This window comes from Lepeophtheirus salmonis, chromosome 5, assembly GCF_016086655.4.
Source record: "Lepeophtheirus salmonis chromosome 5, UVic_Lsal_1.4, whole genome shotgun sequence".
Taxonomy (NCBI): domain Eukaryota; kingdom Metazoa; phylum Arthropoda; class Copepoda; order Siphonostomatoida; family Caligidae; genus Lepeophtheirus; species Lepeophtheirus salmonis.
The window spans coordinates 24,023,325-24,046,107 of record NC_052135.2 but is presented as its reverse complement, the minus strand read 5'-3'; the positions used below and the strand labels follow the sequence as shown (position 1 = coordinate 24,046,107).

Below are 22,783 nucleotides of genomic sequence, written 5' to 3'. Positions count from 1 at the left end.
ATAACAGCTCTGTTTGTTTTGCTATTAATAAATTATAATTAATTCTATAATTTAAAAATATAATAGACAATATTATTAAAAATCTGTAGATATGGTGGCTAGGAAGATGTATAGTTCATATTGGCCAAATAGAAAGTTGCTCAAATAGAATTTGGCTATTCTTTATCTTACATTTGGTGTGACTGAATATAAAAATAACATATTATTATGTAATGTAAATATTTACAAGCGTTAATCTTATTTCAAAAAGTCGGACTAGTACGTCAGAAAATGTCTGGTTTAGGAAGTAATGTCGATTTTGAGAATCGATCTGAAGTTCTTGAGTATTTAAATAATCTGGGAGTGGAGTACAGATTTGGTTGCTATCAGGAGAAAAAGGCAGAAGGTATTATACGAAGTATTCACTTGTCACATACTTTATGTCTTAAGTCTTGTTTGAAGTTTGTCATCTTCTCGGTGATTTTCTACAAGCCATCGAAGGAAATCAGAAGCAGGCTTATCTTACATATAAACAAAACTGTGATAAACGGGATTTCCCTGCATCTTGTGAAACTGCGGGTCTTTATAGAGTTAATAACAAAGCAAATTGTGGAATAGACTGGGTGAGTTATTATTTCAGTTATATTAAATACTAACGATAACCCGGCATTGCCCGGAGTTATTTGGAGTCAATGGTCATAGAAAAGTTGCTTTATTTATTTAGAAGATACTTCCCCAATAAATCATCAATGTTACCCTAGCTTTGTTTGTGTCTACACATAGTTACTCAATACTTAAATGTTATCTCTTCGAGAATAATGATAACAGCTTGTGTAAAAAAAAATAATTGTCCAGATTTCCACCAACAAAATACTGCTAAAAAGCTTAGGGTTTACAATCAACTATCTATCTCCTTCTCTTTTCTTTTTTAATATGAGGTACTGTATCTAGCCACACTCGTTCTTAAAAATGGGTTCTCCCCAGACAAATAAAGAAACAGAAAACTTGGCTTTTTTAATATAGATAGATAATTGACATTGAATGTTTTATTTATTCAATATTCGTTTTTGACACTAATTTGCAATGACTTATAATATGTAATAATTATGTAATTTTGGGTATCATATCGTAACCAAAATTCATCAATATCTAACAGAAGGGACTTTAAAATCTTTTTTCAGAATGACGGACTTCGGTATCTTAGAAAATCCTGCGACATGAATTGGTATTCAGGTTGTCATCGAGCCGGTTTTGTGGCAACACTTAATCCAAGTTCAAAGAAATACCCTTTTAAAGACTCACTTCCTGATTTTCAGCAAGGGTTAGAAGATCTCAAAAAAGCTTGTGATGGTGGAGAAATTGGAGAAGCCTGCCACATATATTCCTCCTTCTTTTTAACTGGTCTTGATAATCATGTCAAGGTACGTATTTTTTTAATCATAATTAACGATGAAGCTGGGTGTATTTTGTTTGTGTTGTTTTTATAGGAAGACATACCAAAAGGATTGGAGTATGCAGAAAAAGCATGTGATCGAAAGGTTTTTCAAGCCTGCTTTAATGCGGCGAGGGTATATGAACTTGGTCTTGGCGGAGTAGCTAAAGATAGTGAAAAATCAGAGGTGTATATAAAAAAATTTGATGCTTTTATTAATGAAATAAAAAATCCAGATGGAAATTTAGAGTTCGGAAAATGAAGAATATCAGTTATAGTTAATCCCTAAATTCATTCGTTTAGTGTGTTGTGTAGGTCAATGTAACTTTTCATAATATATATATCTTATAAGTGTATCCTCAAAGATTGTTTTTGTAGTGAGGATTTTTTTAACTTCACAAATTAATGATGCCTTTTACATGTTTGTATTGTCTGGTTTATAAAGGTTATATAGTTATATACATATAAATACAAATATTCTTGAAAAGATTAGCTTTAATCTTATAATAGCATGTATGTGTATTACTTATTAACGATTTTATTATATATATTGTTGTTAAATTAAATAATTCAGAAAAGGTAATAGAAAAATTGTTGAAAATATCAAAATCTAGTTATATGCTTCACTTTTTAAGTACATAGCAATTTACAGATTAAGAAAAAATAATACTCTTGGCCATCAAGTGTCGTGCTTTATACCTACCTCAAACAAATAGAGTTGACATAAAATTAAACAAGTTTACCCGTACTATTTACATATTTAAACTAGGACGTAAATATCTATATATTTTTGTGTGTTACTATTTTACTAAAATTATAAGAATTGATGCTGATGATTTAATTTTCCAAAACTCCCATCTATTTTAATTTTTTAAAGATGGAATTATTTATACTGATTAGTCTAGAGGCGAGAAAAGTTCCTATACTTCAAGTCAACTCTTAGAATATTTTCATTGATCCTCCAGGTTCCATTCGCGTTCATTTTAAGTCCATAATTATCAGACATCAGATTTGTTCTTTTTTTCTTTCGAAATGTTATGCGGACGTGGTCCAAACATGTTCATTTTTATTTTTTTTAAATGAAGAAATATAAAGTTTGAGCTATTTTAATCAGTGTTTAAAAGTCTTTGATCGTGAGATGAATTAGAGTCACAAGACCTCAAAATATTGACTCGATTAATACTTTGTTAATAACTAATTTTACTCTGAATGGCTTGCTATGTCTTCATATCAAATTCAAAAGAATGCTGCAATAAGTGTTCGTCAAGGTCTAATAAGTAAGTCTTATTTAAAGATAATCTTAATACTGTGTTTTATTAGTATAAGTAAAAATAAAAATATACAAAGTAATCATCAGTAAATCAGTAAAAATATCATTATTCATAACAAGAAAGAACATTAAACTAATTAAGTTATTTAAAACCATTGAATTCTTCATCCTTAAAATTACCAAAGAACAACTCCGCTAACGCAGGAATGGGATTGTTCTCCTATCTCTAACAAGTTTTTCGCTTATTGTAAATCTTCTTCCAGATGGTTGATTACCATTTACTTCAAGTTTGAATGTTGTAGTATAATCTCTTCTATTTAAAGGCAATGTTTATAATAATTATCTATTCAAAAATAGGAAACCTATTAACTTTAGCTATAGTTTATAACTTTTTTATTTATTTAAGATACTTACATTGGCTCCAATATGACCTTTCAAATAAAATTTATCATTCTAATATTGGGAGGATCAATTTTGGTTACACATTTTTACAACTCAAAATAAGATTTTTAACGTTTATTTCATATTCGTTTTTTCTTCTTCATAAAGTATTGGATTACAGGTAATTTAGTATGAACAATGTGTACAAAATATCAATACTTACATGCTCGGAAATACATTTATTGATTGTGGAATTGTCATTAGCCTAGAGAATCAGTGCATAATGTCATTAAAAAACAAGCAAAAGGTCAAAAAATTATGCACAGATCCCCATTGCCAAATATCGACATTTTAACATTTTTCATTGAATATCTTGCATAGATGAGTGTCGATAAAGAACTGAATGAATTATGTTATATAGCCATAAAAAACGACTCCTCGTTTAGTCACCTTAAATGCTCTTAATCTCAAATTAAATCGAACTTTTCTCCTTTAATAAATCCTAAAAACAAATAACGAAATCTGTCAAGAGCTTTTTACCATTTGGTTAAGGATTGAATAAGAAATAATTTGTTAATATAATAGAATAATCCTCAAGAGAAAAAAAAAATATCATTGAGTGTGTTTGAGTATTTGTGATTACAATATTTATTGATTATGAAGAAATTTAGTGTCATTTTTGGTTCTACTATTAACATAAAATTATTTCTCTTTATATATTCAATATTTTGATTAAATTTCCGTAGTCAAATTTTGCCAACAGTTAGTATATTTCTATATACTAATCTTATACCAATAGAATACCTACTTAATTTAATAAATGATATAGTTGGAATGAACCAAATTAAAGTATATTAAAATTATGCCCAATGTACCTCAAAACAGTGTTCATAAGCTCAAATGGTAGTTAAATTTAAGCTTTGTTCTTATATATGTAAATATTTAGTTGTAGATATATTCTTTGGTTTGTACTGAGACTAACTAGTTTAAGAGGGACTAACCGTCCTAAATTCCTAAAATGTCCAGGTTTTTTTCATGGAACAAAGAGTTGAAAATTGACTCAAAATTTATCAAAATAAAGAAAGAAACCCCCCCAAAAAAGATCCAAATAATCATACACACTATCACAAAATTGTTACTAAATCTAAAGTTTACTCATATCAAAATATTTGCCCCTTCTCCCCTTCAAATCGACTCTGATTTTTGTCCTGTTTTTGGCAATCAAGAAACTATTTGCTCATCAATATTTTGCATGTAAACACTATTTGTTGACTATACAATATCTTACATACTGTTTATCCTATGGTTTCATTGCTATAACTCAAATTAATTATTTGTAGGTACCTACATAAAAAATTAAAACAATATATATTTCATCATAAAAGCGTTAATAATAAAGATATCACTAAATGGAATGAATAGAATAAAAATAAAATAACCTATTCAGCAATCTTTTATACTTTCAACAACGAAGGGAATTCCTTTCTTTGTTAATCTTTCAACAATGGAAGTATTGGCAAAAGCATAACCAGGAGTAAAAACACCACCTTTATCAGGCATTTTATTACTTTCCTCCAAGATTGAAAGAGCTGACTGAACAACCAGTTCACAAGTGGACCCATATCCAATATTCTTCCCACTAACAGAAACCTTAACTACTCGATCAGGTTTTGAATCGTCAGAACGATCATCGACCTTGTCTTTCCAACCTTTTCCAATGAGCGTAACTTTAAAGTCGGTTCCATCTGCCATTTTCTTAGAAGGTCCTGACTTACTAACAGCTCCCCATGAGAAGAAACGAGGGTAATTTTCTAGAAGAGATCTTCCAAATTTTTTAGTAGCCATAAGTCCAAATAAAATTCCTACTATCATGATTTTTATTGCTACCCACAAACTACTGCATTTCATGTAAGACATAATTTGTGCTGGTCTTTTTTGTTCATTTTCATGCAAGAACCTCTGAGTTCTCATCATGACTGAGCGATCCGACCCCGGAAAAGGTAAGCACCAACCCCCAACAATTTCACTATTATGTAAATTACCGCGATTCCTTAATCTGGGATTAAGAGAAGGTAATCTGCTCGGATACAAAGCTTTTCTGATGGGCTTTAGAGCTCCAGCAAAAGCAAATCCATAGATAGCACTCTGCCAAGTAGCAAAATTGATGACAGGTCCTTGCTCATCTGGGACTTTGACTTCAAGATAAGTTTCTACTTCATTTACGTCCCCTTGCATTTGATTACTCAAAAATATTTGACCTATGAATAAGAAGGAAGAATTAAGAAAATCTCACGACGGATATATCCTAATTATTTATAGATATTATTATATACCCAAATCAGCAGGAATTGAATCAAATCCACATGATCCCACGACATACACTCCTTTATCCTTTGCTAATTGATTGTAACGTAATTGCATCTTCTCAAGATACTCTGGCTCCCCAGATATATCAACATGATGTACACCAGATTCAATGCAGGCATTGACAACTTCTTCTCCGTGAAATCTATAAGGACCCACACAGTTAATAACTAATCGACCTTGTGAAACAACAGCCTTGAGGGACTCAGAATCAGATGTATCACAAGTTAAGATGGGGACATCCTGAATTCCAACGCGATCTAGAACGCGACGAATTTTAGACTCCGATCGTCCAGCAGCTGCCCATTTCATTTGAGGCCTGGATTTGAGATTTTCAACAAGAAAATCAACGACATATTGACCAGTGTAGCCTGAGGCTCCCAAAAGGATTATATCTATCGACATGGTGCACCGACTTAAGAATAAACTAAATACTGAAGTGATTCATTCGATGTAAACTTGTATGTAGGTAGTTGTAGTGTTGAGTAAGCTCTTTAACTCGCTTCTCTACTTAGAACTACGTATGTATATATTTTATCTTCTTCTTCTTCAAATTTATGCAACAGTTCAATAGGTTCAATCATTTAATTCTTCATATTTATTTATATATCAATATTGATAATAATTAGGGATGGGAAAATTATCGAAATCCTCGTGAGTATACATGTTTTAAAAAAAAGATTTAGTTGGTAACCTGCAAGATAATAGTGTTCTTATTAATAATTTCTCCCTATTTTGAAAATTCTAACGTATTAACGAGCAAGGAGAACTATAGTTATTAATAAGATCACTGATCTCTGTCAGCAGATATGTCGTCAGTCAAAACTGACCAACATATTATACTTTGCCTTTTGATTCACCTCACGTGGATTCAGACCAGACAATTTTCACAACCCTATTGATTATAATATACTCCACATCTGTTATGATTGATAAAATAGTAATATCTGCACGAGTCATTCCGTATGAGTTTTCCTTCAACTTTTTGTGATCACTGATCCTCAAACCATCAATAAAAAATCGAAAGATTGTATGCCATATGGCATTTTACATTTATATTATCCCTTTTCACTCACAAGAAGTTACCAAAGACATTATATATCTATTTGAATGGACCAAGTTATAAAAGTAATGGTTGTAAATGATTGTATTGAAATATGGTGGAATGTTAATTGTTTTTCCATAATATCATAAGACCCTCATGAATGATAATTTAATGTTACAAATTATAGCTTGAATATTAGGGAGAAAGGATGGTAATGTAAATTTTTGGAAATCAGTTTTTGGAAAATTTTGTAAGTCATTAGTAGACACTATTTAGTTGGTTTCTTTAGTTTACTTAAAATTAAATATCGAAGGACTTCAATGGAAACATATTAAATAAACATAGAGGAGTGGATATTAGGAATTTAGTTAAATAAAAATTGTCTTAACCCTGGTGAGTGTAAATAAAAGCGTTAAATACTTTAGTGTAAATCAAAAAGAATAATATACTGGTAAGCTTGCTAGAGCATTTTTACTCACGTCATAAATTACATACTAATTTTGTAGCCTCCATGGGGGTATTTTTACAATAAAAATGGACGAATTTCTAATAAACTTTAATTAAACTTCAAGACTATATATAGTCACCTTACTTGATCTAGTTAAGCAGACGCGCAGCTGTTGTGTTTTGTCTACTATAATATATTATGTTAAAATCCGGATGAAAAAACTAAACCTATTAAATTGATGGCTGTTTAAGCAAAAAATATTATATCAAGCCTAGGACTATATAAAGGGGGACTTGCATCTTGTTTTCATACTATATCTTAGTAAGTGTAAAAAAAGAAGATTAAAGAAGTATAGTATTATGTAGTAATATCGTAGCATTGAAGGGATATATTAAGTCATTTAAGATCATTTTTCAATAAATTTATTTCAATTAAGATAACATATATAATTATGTTAATATTAAGTATATATTTTTAATAAATCAAGAAATGAATTTATACTAGGAACTTAAGAATATTAAATGAAAATCAAATAATAAGTATAAATGTGAAAATAAAAACGTCATATAATTTTTAAGCACTTATCCAATTGTTCCAATTACATATATTTACTTTTTAATTCTAATTTTTGTATGGAAAATCTGAAGCCAATCTATTGTTTTTTAAATTCGGATATATAACCTCTTAAATCATTAAGTTTTTCAAAATTAAAGATTAGGAATGCACGACCTTTTTGATTTCTGAGAAATCAATAACTCCTGGTGTAGAATTTTCTGGCGAAGATCGAGATCTCATCGAAACTTTTCAAGATAGTGTTAATAGGGGTGATCTTAAAAGGGTTTCAGATTTATTATATTAACTACGTAACATGTTATTTAGCTTTACAATGTGATAGTCTCAGCGACCAAACTCAACAAATTTTATTGACCTCGACAAATCTAATAAGATACTTTACAAAGCTATTTGTCAATTTATTAGAAACGGGAGATTTCTGTTGGACTGAAGTGTAAAAAGTACATCATTTTGATAATTATATTGCTCAAGTTGGATTTAAAGATATTTAGCAAAAATCTCATAAATGGAGTTAATAGTAGCATAACACTCGGATAAAACCTTCTTTTAGTGCAAGTTCCAGAAAAATTATTAAGTTATCTTGAATTTTCATTTTCTTTCGTTTAATAAAGAATTTACTATAAAAAAGTGTTTTATTCATATTTTAAAATAATAATACATTTATATCATATATATATATCATGTATATATATATAGGTATAAATAAAAAAAAGCGGGGAAAAAATATAAATAGTTAGCTTTTAATTTTGAACCTCAGTATTTATATCATTAATGAGTATTTTTAAAATAACTAATAATTAAATATAAGAACTTTTATGAGAAACACTTATTAATAATCTTTATTCGTGTGGAAACCTAAATCTTCTTGTGGATAATATTCAAATATGATGTAAAGCAATTAAGTTTTTTAGAAGACTAACTGAGTTTCGAAATTACAAGTCTACAGAAGTTAAGAGGTCAAATTTATCAAATAATCACTTAGTACTCAACAATTCACAAGATCTATTTATGCAGATAACAGCAAAATATAATAAACATTGCAGACAAAAGTATAGAGAAAAAAGGCTGCATATTCATTAAGAGTCTAAGATTGACTTCTACTTTTTTCCAAGGGATTTCTGCCATGTATACATCAAGGAAACGGAAGAATTCTTTAGAATGAAATATTTTTCTCAGAATAAGAGACGAAAAAAAGTCGACTTTGGAAGGGACTGGCTTATGGGAAATGATACTCTTTGTTAATCACTGATTACTTCATTCAGGAATTATTTCTTTTTGTGGAACTCTCCAGTTCCAAAAGAACTATTTAACTATTTATTTGTAATATCAGAATGGAATATGCTTTGTAGACCAAAATATCGAGAAAAGAGAAGCACATTATCTTTACAAGTATAGAATCTTGTTGCACTTGTCTTCCAATGACCAAAAAAAGAGACTAAGTGGTAATAAAGAAATCAGATGGGAGATTGAAGTTTCCAGCTTATATAATTATCCGTATAGACCGTATATCACAAAGTCCAACAAATAAATGGAATTGATATAAATGTGATTGAGATGAGTGATCTCTTCATTACATAAATTAGGAACACCGAAGGATTCTTATTAATGAAATAGTTTTCTTAGAGTAGGAGACGAAGCAGAGTTGACTTTCATGAATTTCAAAAAAGGAGCTGTGGATGGAGGAAGAGAACTCACTCACTCTCTCTCTCTCTATTCCTCATTGGGTCTTTCTGTCGTTTTATGGAACTCCTTAGTTCTTATATGTAGAAGTATACGATGATTCCGTAGAAGATCTTGAGGAATTTATGTATTGTATAGAGAATGATGAACGAGATTAGAAGTAACTATCATTGACCCTGACATTAAGATGCACGTGCACAATTAACGATCCTTCCATTAAATGAGATGAGCTCCAACGAGTGACGCACTTGTTCAGTCAAGAGATCGCCCCTTAGGAGTCGAGATCCGAAGGCGTGTGAATTCCTAGTAAGGGGAAGAATGGATGGTTGTTGATCCATGTATCAATGGATTCCATCCAAATGAGCATGGATGAAATGTCTTTCCAAATCCATACTTCCCTCACTGCTTTTTCCTTCTGCAGACTGCTGTGTAATGAGGAATGACTAAAGGAATTCTTCCTAGTGGTCCGTACTCGGGTCACGAGGTTTTGTGAGTCAACAAGAAGAGGTCCTATTATAATTTCTAAACCCTTTGTTAGGTTGGAAGAAGACTTTCGAGGTTGGGCGATACATAAGAATAAATAAGCTCATAATTGCTAAAATCGTGTTATTTACATATTTGGAGAGCGTTGTAGGTTGGGGTATTCGTTGACTATTGACACTAGCGAGAGTGATATATCGGACTGGGGCTTTCATTCATTCTGTATCTCTCAATACTCAGGCAGATTTAATCATGCGTGTAAGTGGAGTGTTGTACCTATGGCCCAAGAATATGCCCGGAGGCAACATCTTCAGTGGGAAATATAAGTTGAATCGGCAAGTGAAGCCTTGGGATTTGGATAAAGCTCAGAAAGACATGAGAAGAGAGGTGAAAAACATTGGGTTAACGAGTAATGCGTCCAGATGTGTGACTCCTGAGCAAGAAGAAGCCTACTTTAATTCAGTCAAGGGAGACCTGAGGCCTGATCAAGTCTGGTTTAGAGCAAGAAAAGCCAAACTAGAAGCCACACTCATGGGACCTGTCCCATTAAAAGACCATTACAAGCAGTTACATCGTACAGACTCTTGGGACTCGCAGATTTAAATTTATTATCTCAAATATCCATGTTTCTTAAAATTAGTATTTATTGATTAAATATTCTGAGTTTGTGACTCTCTCTGTCATAAAGATTTTCAGTTTAGAGTTGACTTCTTTACTCTTAGTCAGTCTTAGATAGTAATAATTATAATATTCATTCTTAACTTGCTTTATAGTATGAATCGGATACCAGAGGTTGGAACGGGTTTCCAGCCTATGAAATTAGAAGTGGATAACTCCCTCCTCGAGAAAAGTCTATCTATACTTAACGCGCCTCAAACGAGTGAAGCGACGTCTAAGTTTAAAACCCAAGTTCCTTCCCTCTTTCCAGGTTCCTACGAGGGTTCCTCCATTGAAGTGACTCCCTCCCCTGGTTTTTGTGTCAAATCCTGCAATATTCATGGGAAAAAAGTATTTATTAATTTCTGTAAGGTGTCCGAAATCCCTACTGCAGCTCCAATATCAGAAGAAGACTTGATTAAAATTATTGAAGAAGAGAACTATGAAACCCCTTACAGAGTACCTATGAGTTTGGGAGCTCCTCGTGAGGATAAGGACAAGTCAACAAAAAAGTGTTATGTGACTGACGTTGCCGTAAACGGAGCATGGTTTGATCAAGTGGTTGATGGTTCTCCTGTTTTTACTGCATTTCTCGTCAATGTGGCCATGGAGGGTCTATGCGATAAATACGGGGATGAACTCAATGTAGATAGAAACGGATATAGCATTTTGAGAAAGAAAAACTATTATGGTAAATTACAGAGACATCGCATACAAAAAAGAGAGAGAAAAATCCATGAAACTTTCGAAACATCAGAGAATAAGAGCATGATTGAAGAAATTAAAATTTCCAAGAACTCTTCAAAAACAAAAAAACCTGCACTCAAACTCATTAAGGCGGAGGGAAATATACTTAGCGCAGAGATACATCTACCGGGTATAAGATCTGCTAGCGAATTAGAACTGGACTTGGGAGAAGATCGAATCAAATTGAAAAGTATGAATAAAGGAACAGATATAGGCCCTTACAACTTGGACGTATTCTTACCTCTTCTGATATTCAATGACTCTTCACTTGCCGAGTACCATATAAAATCTCAGACATTAAAAATAAATATGCCTCTATTTAAATAAAGACACGTTTTTCCCATATTGAAATAGTCCCTAATATTATACAGGAAAGGTAATTTTTTTATATATTTAACAAAATAAAATTAATATAGAATCTTTTAAGTTAATATTATTTAATATAGTAAAAATTGCAAAATTTTCCTCAATCTGACAATGAATCTTCATTAATGAAATTAAAGTTACAACAACTTTAGCTATTGTCCACAGAAGTATTGATAGTATGTATTTATGTAGTGAAATTAATTGGTATTAGACCTACGAATATCCATGGGTTTGCATTTCACTCTACGGAATCGTGTACCTGTTGGGAGCCTGAATCTGTTATTCGATCTTCGAGTGACGCAGTATTCTCCATCCACAACAATTCCTGTGGTAAAGCGCTTTTCTTCGCTTAAACCAAGGCTTTGAATACTATCTGTATGAAGAAAAGCATAATAACCTTTTTCGTTGTAAATGATATACTGCTGAGTTTCTTGACTCCAAACAATCATTACACAATCTCCGATGTCTGTAGATGTGACACTTATTTTTCCACATGAGTAATTGTCGCTCATTCTCTTGCTTAACAGCTCCTGAAATGAATTATTAGCATGAATATATTTTCAGCATATATATGTACAATAATCACTAAACAACAAATCCCAAATCAATACCTTTAGCCGTGTATTTTCCATTTGAAGACTAGTGAGATCCTCATCTTCACTACAATCTTCTCCTATTCGCTGATTATAATTGATTTCTGACTCTAATTTTGCATTTTGACATCCCAAGTCCTCAATTTTTGTTTCAAGATCCCTCTTTTCATCATCAGATTTGAGTTTTCGTGATTTAAGTTCTTCGATTTCCTGAGTGAGCTTGTCAATTGCTCTATCCTTTTTTTCAACAACAGAATTTAAAACCTCATTGAAGTTGACTTGTTTTTCAGCTTTGAGGTCATCTAATTGACTTTTATGTTCAGCAGATATTTGTCTAAGTCTCTGTTCCCATCTATTGCGCTCTGCTTTTAAGTTATTATCGTATTCTTTAGCCATTACAGAACGTATCTGCTCAAGAAGCTCTGGCCTTGGACTCTAAAATGGAAATTTAAATGCTATTTAATCATCCGTCGATGCTATTTTAAGCAAATAAAATTGGACTAAGTTAAGAGTTCAAGTATTAGTCTGTATGCATGTAATTTGTAAAATGTAACACATTTAGAGAAAATTCTTCATTAAACAAATTATTTGTTAGATAATTCTGATAAAACAAAAATACATAGGTCTTCTATTTTCTTCTTCTAACTGCATATATGCAGTTCCTAATACTAATTAGGTTATATGCTGTTTTACTTTGGAAAATGTTCTGTTATTGATACATTATGTGATTATTACTAGGGATTGATAAAATCAAAAATTATGCATCCTTTTATTTTACCTGATTTGAATATATACATGGAGAAGCTTTTAGAATACTCTTCAGTCTTTTTTTTTGTAGCTATAAAACATATATATATTTATGAAGATCAAGAAAACAGATAAAATATTCGCGAAACTAAGTAGAAAAGTAATCAGCCTATTAAATAAAAAAAACCTACCTCGAGAGACAATTCAGATTCTGAAGCAGAAGGTGATCTTTCAAGTGCTCCAGATGCTTGCATAATTTTGAACCTAGACCTCAAAACATCTATTTCCTTCTTTGCCATCATATTGGTTTTATCTACTTCTGCTTGAATTTCCTTGACCTTTTCATTTTTCCATTTTTCCCTTTCTTGAGATATTCTTAATGTAAACTCCTCCTCCTTTTTAGCATCAATTAGTTTTTGTGAGGTTTCAAGATGATCCAACTTATGTTTTTCTCTATCACTAAAATCCTTTTGTAAATCAACATAGATCTCTTTCCGAGTTCGCTCTAATTCTTCTTGGTAATCTTTTTTCAATTCCTCTTCTCTTGTTTTAATTGATAACTTTTCTCTCTGAATGAATCCTGCTTCAAGTATTGACACAATTTTGTCTTTTTCCGCCAAAAGTGAATCGCGTTCTGTTTCTAACAGATTTAATACTTGTTTCAAATTTAAGACTTCTTTATTTTTGGCACTAAGCTTACTCGACAAATTTGAAATATCCTGCTGATAATTGTCTGCATTTTGAATTTTGTTCAATTCAACCTGTAAGATAAATATGTTATATATATATATAAAATAACTTCAACAAATCTTTACCTTGAGGTTATCCATTTCCAATTCATGCTCGAGAGTCATCTTCCTCACTGACTCCCTCAACTGTTCTTCTTTTTCAATTCGAAGATTTTCCAATTCGTTTCCACCTTTTTCATTTAAATACAGTAATTCTGACTTCAAACGAGTGACATTTTCGCTCATTGGCCCAAATGCACTTGTAACATATAACGATAACTCCCTTTTTAATCCGTGCATCGCTTCTGTTTGAAATTTATGAATAAAGCCTTTTACATCATATTTCAATTCATTTAATTCTGATCTTAGTTTAGAAATGGGATGAATAGGAGTGGAAGAAGATATGGAGGATGCGCCAGTTTTGAAACAAAGACTAGCGCCTCCTTCACTTGAACTGGATGGAGGTGCACTTGAGCTAGAGTTTGGATCTACACCAGAGCTGTCGGAAATAGCAGTATGTTTTTGTGGTTTATTATTAATGGCTTTATTTTGCTCAGATGGCAAGGACAGAGTTAACTTTTTCAAATGATTTTTTCCGATATCTTCATTAGTATCATCAGTATCAGAATTATCTAAATTGACTTTTGATGAAGGGCGTGAATGTATCAATACGTGACTTGGAATTTTTTTATTATCAAATGAAAGTGGATTCATAACACTCATAGCCATAAGCTCGTGAGAATTTCTTGAAGGAAGTCTTTGAGCCATTGTTTGCAATGAATTTCGAGTTAGGCCATCTTGCTCAGTAAACCCATCGTTGTAGGAACGATTTAGTAAATGATCAAGAGCTTTTTCTTCTGGAAGTTGAAGATAAGATGCAAGTTCTGGAAGCTTTCGACGAAGCTCTTCAATATCATTCAACGTTATATCAGGAAGTTTTTCATCGAAAGGCTTGGGTTTTTTGGTTGCAAATGAGGGAGGATTATCTTCTAATCCAGGGAACATACGACATATAAAGTGTTTTTTTAGTTTAGATTGAAATTCTTCACGAAGATTTATTTCTTCATTGTACACTTTTTCAAATTTGGTTGACAATTCACATGCTTGCCTAGAGTAAAAAAAGATTAAACATTTAAATAATGAATATGCTTTTGTCAAATTTATTTTATGTTAGAATAGATCTTACTTGGAAAATTCTAATGAAAAAGCCTTTCGCCTCACCACCTCAACAGCCGTAGTCATAAACATAGATGGAGCCAAATGCAACTGCTCCATCACTTCCAATTTCTTACCCAGTCTTCGCAAACTCTCAAAATTAATGACAATACTTTGAGCAGCTTCAGCAATTTTATTTTGTATAAAAACAATCCACTTGAGCCTAGAATGTAGATTGACGGAGAGCTCACCCTTAGCATTCGCACAACGCTTTCTTATTGAAACAACAGATTCATAGTTCTTGGACATTACGATGAGCTGTTGTCTATGTGAATCACAAAGATTTGGTAAAATAGAAGAGTCCTTCAAGTTTGATGCTCTCTGTTGATTTTGGACAAATGCGTTGGCTAAATCCGACTGTTCCTGCACAACTTTTTTAGCTTCATGTAGTAGCTGCTCAAGTTGTGACAATCTATCACCAACTCCTCTAATTTCTTTCATGGATGTATTCTTGGATCCTTCAATAGCACCCTGAGCATTAGTTATTATTTTATTCATTTGTTCTTCATCCATCTGAGTAAGAATACGGTAGCAGCTATCCGCCACTTGCCATAGAGACTGATTGGAGCCTCTCTCGGATATCCATTCGAGAAGGCTAACAGAGCGATCATGATCATAGGGTTCACCAGGAATAATGCTACCAACCATGGACTTGTCGGAAGAAGCACGTAGAAGAGAAGGAAAAACAGGGATTTGATCAAGTAGAGTAATGTCATCATCAAATTCATCAACAAGGGCTTTGTAGTGATTTCGATCTTTGAGATATTGTTTATAAGCATTTTGAAATTTTTCGTATCGTTTGTGTAGATCCGAGGCAGTGTCCTCCAAATTAGCAACAACTGCTGACCATCCTTGATGCTGTAAATGTTGGTCATGAATGAGGGTTTCACATAAGCGAGATTGCTCCCTTGAGGCCTCTACAAACTCTTGTGCTATTGTGGCCCGTATCGCTACAGTAGATGAGGCGTCCGGCAAGGAAAGGGCAGACTCCACTTTGTTTTTCAGTCGATCACTATTCATGTCCTGATTGGGATTCGAGGGCATGAGAGGAGGACATCCTCCGCCTCCCTCTTCAATGGAGGACATGGAAAACAGAAAAATTGGGTTCGTATCTGTTCCCGCAGTATATTTACACACTTTTTGCTCCTCATCACAAGACTCTCCTCCACTTATCAAAAGGATCTGCTTCTCCACTGGGATTTGCGTTTGGGCTTCCAACACTCCTTTCAGACTTCCCACTGTCTCCACAGCAAGATTCATGTCCAGTTGGAGCATGCTTCCATTGTCAACCAAAAATATATACAACATCTTACAACAATCTTTATCTCTCTCTCCTTGTTCTCAATTAGCCCCCATCAAAGATCTTCAATTCACCATCCAGAATTTCCTGCGTCCATTCTAGTATTAAGTTTGTTAGCAACTTTAGTCAACTTTCAGTTTGTGTATTGACTATTTATTGTCTATTGTGAATGAAATGTCATTTTTCTTTTTCATTCTCTTTCTTCAGCTTCTTATATACTTTTGCGCTGTCTCTAGCTAGTACTTAGCCAAGCAACACTGAAATCAATATAAAACGCACTCTTGGTGTGTGCTTCATGGGAAGTGCAAAGGAATTTTCTCATATTATAAAGTAATTAATGTAGTCGATTGAAACTTTAACACCTCATATCCTTACCCTTATTTCAGAAAATAATTTATTTTTTTAATAGAAAGTTAACTAACTAAAAATTATCATGTCAATGTTATAGAAAATATATTTATATATTTTTATTTTAACACCATTTTTATAATGAAACATATATTATGTAGAATATGCACTATTACACATTATGACGTATCCAAGCCTATTTCTGGAAATGAGCGAGAGCAAATCCATTTCTATCCAACTTATATGTGTTCAATAAATGTTTTGCAGTAAAAAGCACCTACTCACCACTTTTTTCAATCAAATTGTAGTAAAGTCTTCAATATTTAAGGTAAAAAATGTTTCAGAAGCAAAAAGTCAATATAATGCAAAAAAAAAAAAAAAAAAAAAAGCCATAGGGAATGTTTTTCAAAAAGTTATTCAACTGCCAATTTCTTTCACAAAAGTTTGATTCAATTGTGAATTAGCTCAATTTTATCTTCAGTGTTATTGTATACATGATTTATATGGGTTTCATTATAAAAATGGGGTGAAATTAAAAATATATAATACATATTATATTTTATTGAAATGATAATTGTATAATGGTTAAACTTTCTTGTAAAATAAATTTAACTATTTGTTTAATTGGTTAAGATATGACTGATATGAGTTGTCACAGTTTCGATTAACTGTAATTAGTTTATTAATATGATAAAATTCTTTTGCACTTCAGTCCAAATAAGCGCACTCCAAAAAAGAACGTTCTATATTCATTTCAATATTCCTTGAGCTAAAGCTAGTTATAACTTATAAGTATAGTATTACTATACTATAGCTTATAGTTTCTCACACACACAACCTTTCATTCTAAACCTCCATTTTTCTACTCCTAATTTAGTGGCTCTACTGTAAATTATTATATTTGATATCTTCATTCTTCAATTGAAATTCAAATACTACATAAATGTATTATACATTACAGTAATTACCTTTTAGGTTACTATTTTATTAAGGGGCGTGATTTATATTTTTATTTTCCGTAATAATTATTGATATACTTTCAAAGAATAACAATGGAGTAGGTGACGTCATTTTTTTTCAATTTTTGTAAGTCGTAAAATATGAAAAATTTGAACGTGCAGGCCTCTACTAACTTGACGAACTTAATTTAAATAATTGAGGAGTTATGATGAACCATTCTTCCTTTTAATTTAAAAGTGATATAGCAATAATAACAGTTGACCAGAATATTGACATTTTTTGAGGTTTTGTGTGACTATAACGATGTCCGTATATACTTTATAATCCCATATTTGACCTTGAATCATAATAATAAATGTATTATTATTCAGTTATATACATATCTAGTTGAGCATGAATTTCTAAACACTAGTTTCTACTTGAAAAATCTATGGGACCATGGTTCAAGGAACACTCAAATGAATTTGAACAATATTTTTTTATTGGCGTTAGTTTATTTTGACTGAATTGCAAAATAATTTTCTCATACTCATAAAGTAAATGCAGGAAATTGAAACTTTAACACCTCATATCTTACTCATTTCAAAATTTAATTTAATTTCTTTTTATAGAAAGTTTAACCATTAAAGAATTATCTTTTCAATCATAAAGAATATGTATTATATATTTTTAAATTAAATCAATTTTTATAATGAAACACATATATTATGTAAAATATACAGTCAAAAATGAGCAAAATCTCAATAGAAACAAACTAAAGGGCGGAAAAATAGCAGTTGACACGCTTTTCTTTTTTTTATTTGCATGAAATTGACTGTTTGCTTCAGAAACAATTTTTTTTGCTTCGATGTTAAAGAATTTTGATGCAATTTGATTGAAAAATGTTCTTATACATTTTTTGAAACCATGTGACTTTGATAGGAAATTGTACATTTGCAGAAATTGGCTTTCATATATATTGAGTAATAGTGCAAATTCTACTTTATATGTATATGTGTTTCATTATAATATTATATGGAGTTAAATTAAAAATATTTAATATATATTCAATGTCATGGAAAGGATAATTTTTTCATGGTTGAACTATATATTAAAATAAATTTAATTATTTTTTGAAATGGCTAAGATATGATCTGTTAAATTTTTAATTTACTGCATTTACATTATTTTTATAAGAAAATTATTTTACACTTCCGCCAAGAACAAAAAAAGAGAGCGTTCCATATTCCTTTTAGTGATCCGCTCCTGGCTAGACAATAATATGTTATTAGTTCTCTAAAAATCATAATTGAAATCAGCTGATCTAATTTTATTTAAAGGTACGTAATTTGGTATTTATTCTTAACTTGATTTTATTTAAATAATAATTTATTAAAACTATAAATTTAATTTTGTGTATAATTTAGAATAGGGAAATTTGATTTTTAATGTACCTGAGTGTATTTCCATGGGGGATATTTGATTAGTAATTACTAGATTGGTCTATTGTGTATTGACTATTCTGTTCATGAGTGAATATTATCATATGTTTTTCTAAGAAAATTAGATGATGTCATCCAAAGGAATCACTACGTTCTTACAGTATTTAAGAAAACCAATCAGTTGTCATCAATCCATCCGCACCATGTCGTCTGCAAATAAGGGAACTCCAGGACAAGGTGCTGGACGCGGGGGTGGTGGAGGAGGTATTTGATTCATTATATATATTAAATAATGACCTCACTAAATTTGTAGGTACCATTCGAGAGGCTGGAGGTTCATTTGGAAAGAGGGAAGCCGCATTGGAAGAGCAATACATGCGGGAACAACAGAAAGAAGCATTAGATGGGATGAAAAATAAGATAAAAAATGAAACAAATCAGAAATCTCATGATTCCACAGAAATGGATCCTTCCAAAGATGCTGGAAAAACCAGTACAACTTCTCATCCATCCCCAAGTGGAGAAGGTAAATTGATACTTAATCAATTAATTTTTTTGAAACAAAACTCAATGACACTTTATGACTGATAAGCATGACCTGATCAAAGTATTATTGTTATCTAATTATAATAGGTCAGATTAAGCTTTGATATAGGTACATATTTTGTGAAAAAAAGATAATTTCCCTGGTTAGTGGTTAGCAAATTTAATGTTTTATTAATTATTTGTAAATGAAGGAAACAATAAATTCAGTTTCTTTCAGTAATTTTTTGTTTGAATTAGGAATAAATGATCAATTTTGTAAGAATTTTTGCTCAATGATTAAATTGAGACAATTTTTGCTTCAAAAAAACACAGTAAAAATCAAAGTTTATATATATATGTAAATCCTCATTTTTGATTGATTGACACTTCAATTAACATTTTTTTCTTTTCTTATAGGGGCTGTTCGATCTTCAGGAGGATCTTTTGTCAAAAGAAAATCTGCTTTGGAAGATCAATACATCAAAAACCAAGAAAAAACCAAGAAATAACGAAAGTGCTAGTTCTCTTTAAATAGTCATGATAATTTTATATAGTCAATGTGAATATTATATTTTAAAATAAGGTAGTGGATTTTCTTTTTGTTTGATGACCATTGACATTAAATCTAATTGAATTGACAAGTTACTATGAAACTTCTTAGTAATTGTTTTGTATTTATTAATTCCGTGATTCCTGTCTTTTTATTGCTAAAAGATGCCATGATTATGGGTTGGTTTGAAGGTAAAAGTATTTATTTTAGAGTATTATAATCAAATAATTATATCAACATAAAATTCGGGATGAATAGAATAAATTGATTGTTGAGATGTTTTACTAGTTATTAGTTAAACCATGAATTACTAAACATCTTTACATGAGGGTTTTAACGATTTGCCTTAGCTTAGGAAACTATAATTGTATATTTACTTATGAAATATTATATTTTAGCTATTTTATATTGTTAAGTAATATTTGATTTGTAGACGTAGCCCCAATAAAAACTAAATGTAGTATATAAAATACATCTAAAGTGAGAAACATTTCAATTAATTCAATTTCATTTTGAAATTGTGCCTCACAACTTTCCCTTTACTATTAGTAATTTTGAGTAGGATTATTATAATATACTTTTAAGAATTCCCAGGAATTGTTTTTATTTATCACGAATTCAATAATTTGATTTTTATCTATCTCTTAATATAATATAAATTAATACAATTCACATAAATTCTCCAGCAGGTGATTTTTAACAAAATATAATACTTTACTTATTTTAAGTAGTTAAGTAATATTTCATAAATAAATGTTGGTATACAATTGTATTCCCCCCAATAGAGAACGGTCACACAAACAACTCAGACGTTTGGTTCCCGCTTTTTGGTTCTTAATTTCTATGTACCACCCAACTTTTGTTTAAAACTTCCTCTGACGTTCGTATCGTCCTTGACATATTGCTAAAGATGGAAAAAATAACTAAGTCTGTACAGGATGGCGTGGTGAGACCTGGAATTGTATACCTACGTTTATTTATGAAATATTACTTAACTACTTTAAATAGGTAAGTATTATATTTCATTTCATCTCTGTAGTTATACATTTATATCCTTCAATGGTGGTATATTGATTTTCGAAACGAAATGAGTAGATAAAATGAAAGAATGCTCATTGAGTCTACTAAATTTTAGAAAAAAGGAAAAGTTATATTTCTTGATTTCTAAAAAAAAAAAAAAAATAATAATATATGGATTGAAGGGGACATCTCCATTTCCATTGATACAAAACAAAGAAGACATATTTCTATTTGCAAAAGGACGATCCTCCTCGGCCTGTATTTTATTTTATGGTACATTATAAAAACGTCTAAAGCTATCAGAGTTATTAGTCCAAAAACCCTGTTTGATAATCTCGTTTAAGGAAGACCCTTCATTTCTCTTAAGTACAACCATGGCTGACCTAGTACTATGCCTGATGAAAGAGCTAGTGTCAATACCGGCGGCTTCCATGCAAACCATCAACTAGCGGCTGAGAGTTTGTGTAGAAACTTGTGCTAGCAGGCCTTTGCATGTAAGAGGAAAGTGGTATCTCTCTTAAGGGATTTTCGAAAAGATATGAGACACTGGGTCTAATCTTTCATTCTTATATTTTCCTATTGTTATTCCTCCTCTAAAATGTCTAAAGTTTGAGTTTTTCTCTTGTCTTAAGAGTGGGATAAATAAAGAACCATCTTTATTTCTTTTTACATTTGAGCCTTAAATGCTCAGTGAAGATACTCTGAAAATAGAGGCTAGAGTTGTTAAACATAAGATTATTTCTATATAGTTTTTCTAAAGCTGGTAAATTTATCCTATCCTAGGTTTTCAATACTTTCAAAAGAAGTCTGACATCCCATGTTTATCTATATTTCGGTAAAGGTGGACTCTTATGAAATAAACCCTTCATGAATCTCTTTAAATTAGAGGAATTTGATAAGGTTGCTGAGTCTGTTTGAAATTTTACAATTGCTGTTCTATGTGATGCAACAGAAGAGAAAGATTTTCCCTCTTCTACTAAACTACTTAAATAATTAATTAAGTATTCTGCAGAGACGTTAAAAGGATCCATGCCAATGTTCTGAGAGTAGACTATAAATCTATTAAAATTATATGAGCAAGCTTTTCGTGAAGATACTTTCATGTGTCCTATCATGATATCAATTGATTTATCTGTTAACCCTTTTAACCTTTTTGTTTAAGGTTGTTTTTCAGATTTTCCATGCCATTAGTTTTAAACATAGGTTGGGTAGTACATAGAAATTAAGAGCCAAAAAGGCGGGTACAGTGGTACCAAAAGTCTTTGTTGTTTGGGGTGGAAAAGGGGGAATATGGAGATGAAATGAAATATTCTTATTAATTCTTTGAAGGAACAGCAAAATTGCACGTAAGGTAGCCGAAATTGATCTTCACAAATTAAGAATGAGCAATTGATGGATTAAAATTTGAAAGACCATATCAGAGCCAATATAAGTTTTTTAAATTAAATAAAGGTTAATTCATCCTACAAGTTCGAATAAAAAGCATATAGTTGACTCAAATATGTATGAAATATTAGACTGTGTGCCTATAGGAAGTAAAAAAATAAACTTGCATTTTCTCTTTTTCTTGATTTTTGAAATAAATTTTTGTTCAAGATTATTTTATGTTGACGCACCACAATTTAAACTCAGACATAATTACTCATAGACATTTAAAATTTACTATACGATGAATGTAAGTGAAAAAAATATTGAACAACTTTGTTTGATGGTTTAAAAAATAACTCCGAGGAATGTCGGGTACTCCCGCTAGTTTTAAATAAAATTGAAATTTGGAAGTTTCTTTTTCCTCCATCTCTATTGTGGCTCCCCTCCAGCATTTACATTTGCCACAGATCGGCCTGATTAAAAATACATTAAAAAATAGACACAAATTGTAACTTTTAAACAGTGGTTTCCAAACTTTGTACGGTCGTAGGGCACATACAATACTACAGATGCATAAAGTGCGTAT

General features: G+C 31.2%; 5 protein-coding genes across 9 annotated transcripts; 3 read left to right on the top strand and 2 right to left on the bottom strand.

Moving 5' to 3' along the window:
* Positions 1-225: 225 nt before the first annotated feature.
* On the top strand, positions 226-1,923 carry Coa7 (Cytochrome c oxidase assembly factor 7). The gene is made up of 4 exons (XM_040713127.2): positions 226-385; positions 442-602; positions 1,161-1,400; positions 1,467-1,923. Exons 1-4 carry the CDS (start codon positions 271-273, stop codon positions 1,671-1,673), a joined length of 723 nt encoding a protein of 240 aa, XP_040569061.1. The 5' UTR covers positions 226-270; the 3' UTR covers positions 1,674-1,923.
* A 2,490-nt stretch (positions 1,924-4,413) lies between these two features.
* Positions 4,414-7,101, bottom strand: LOC121117739 (saccharopine dehydrogenase-like oxidoreductase). 3 transcript variants are annotated; one of them, XM_071888440.1, is made up of 4 exons: positions 6,951-7,079; positions 6,345-6,420; positions 5,396-6,016; positions 4,414-5,320 (listed from the first exon to the last, which is right to left on the bottom strand). In XM_071888440.1, the coding sequence occupies exons 3-4, from the start codon at positions 5,829-5,831 to the stop codon at positions 4,506-4,508; spliced, it is 1,251 nt and encodes a 416-aa protein (XP_071744541.1). In that variant the 5' UTR covers positions 5,832-6,016; positions 6,345-6,420; positions 6,951-7,079; the 3' UTR covers positions 4,414-4,505. The 3 variants fall into 3 exon arrangements, with proteins under 3 accessions (XP_071744541.1, XP_071744540.1, XP_040568153.1); XM_071888439.1 differs by having other exon boundaries at positions 5,396-6,528; positions 6,951-7,101; XM_040712219.2 differs by lacking the exon at positions 6,345-6,420 and having other exon boundaries at positions 5,396-6,120.
* A 2,673-nt stretch (positions 7,102-9,774) lies between these two features.
* On the top strand, positions 9,775-11,478 carry LOC121119040 (PIH1 domain-containing protein 1). Its single transcript, XM_040713657.2, has one exon. It carries the CDS (start codon positions 10,427-10,429, stop codon positions 11,381-11,383), a length of 957 nt encoding a protein of 318 aa, XP_040569591.1. The 5' UTR covers positions 9,775-10,426; the 3' UTR covers positions 11,384-11,478.
* Positions 11,420-17,119, bottom strand: Atg17 (autophagy-related 17). 2 transcript variants are annotated; one of them, XM_040713655.2, is made up of 6 exons: positions 14,677-17,119; positions 13,578-14,598; positions 12,954-13,523; positions 12,794-12,853; positions 12,034-12,450; positions 11,420-11,952 (listed from the first exon to the last, which is right to left on the bottom strand). In XM_040713655.2, exons 1-6 carry the CDS (start codon positions 16,011-16,013, stop codon positions 11,620-11,622), a joined length of 3,738 nt encoding a protein of 1,245 aa, XP_040569589.1. In that variant the 5' UTR covers positions 16,014-17,119; the 3' UTR covers positions 11,420-11,619. The 2 variants fall into 2 exon arrangements, with proteins under 2 accessions (XP_040569589.1, XP_040569590.1); XM_040713656.2 differs by lacking the exon at positions 12,794-12,853.
* A 1,412-nt stretch (positions 17,120-18,531) lies between these two features.
* LOC121118259 (uncharacterized) lies at positions 18,532-19,912 on the top strand. Of its 2 annotated transcripts, none has more exons than XM_040712817.2 (4): positions 18,532-18,632; positions 18,860-18,998; positions 19,048-19,260; positions 19,677-19,912. In XM_040712817.2, exons 2-4 carry the CDS (start codon positions 18,860-18,862, stop codon positions 19,766-19,768), a joined length of 444 nt encoding a protein of 147 aa, XP_040568751.1. In that variant the 5' UTR covers positions 18,532-18,632; the 3' UTR covers positions 19,769-19,912. The 2 variants fall into 2 exon arrangements, with proteins under 2 accessions (XP_040568751.1, XP_040568752.1); XM_040712818.2 differs by having other exon boundaries at positions 18,537-18,632; positions 18,852-18,998.
* Positions 19,913-22,783: the final 2,871 nt, after the last annotated feature.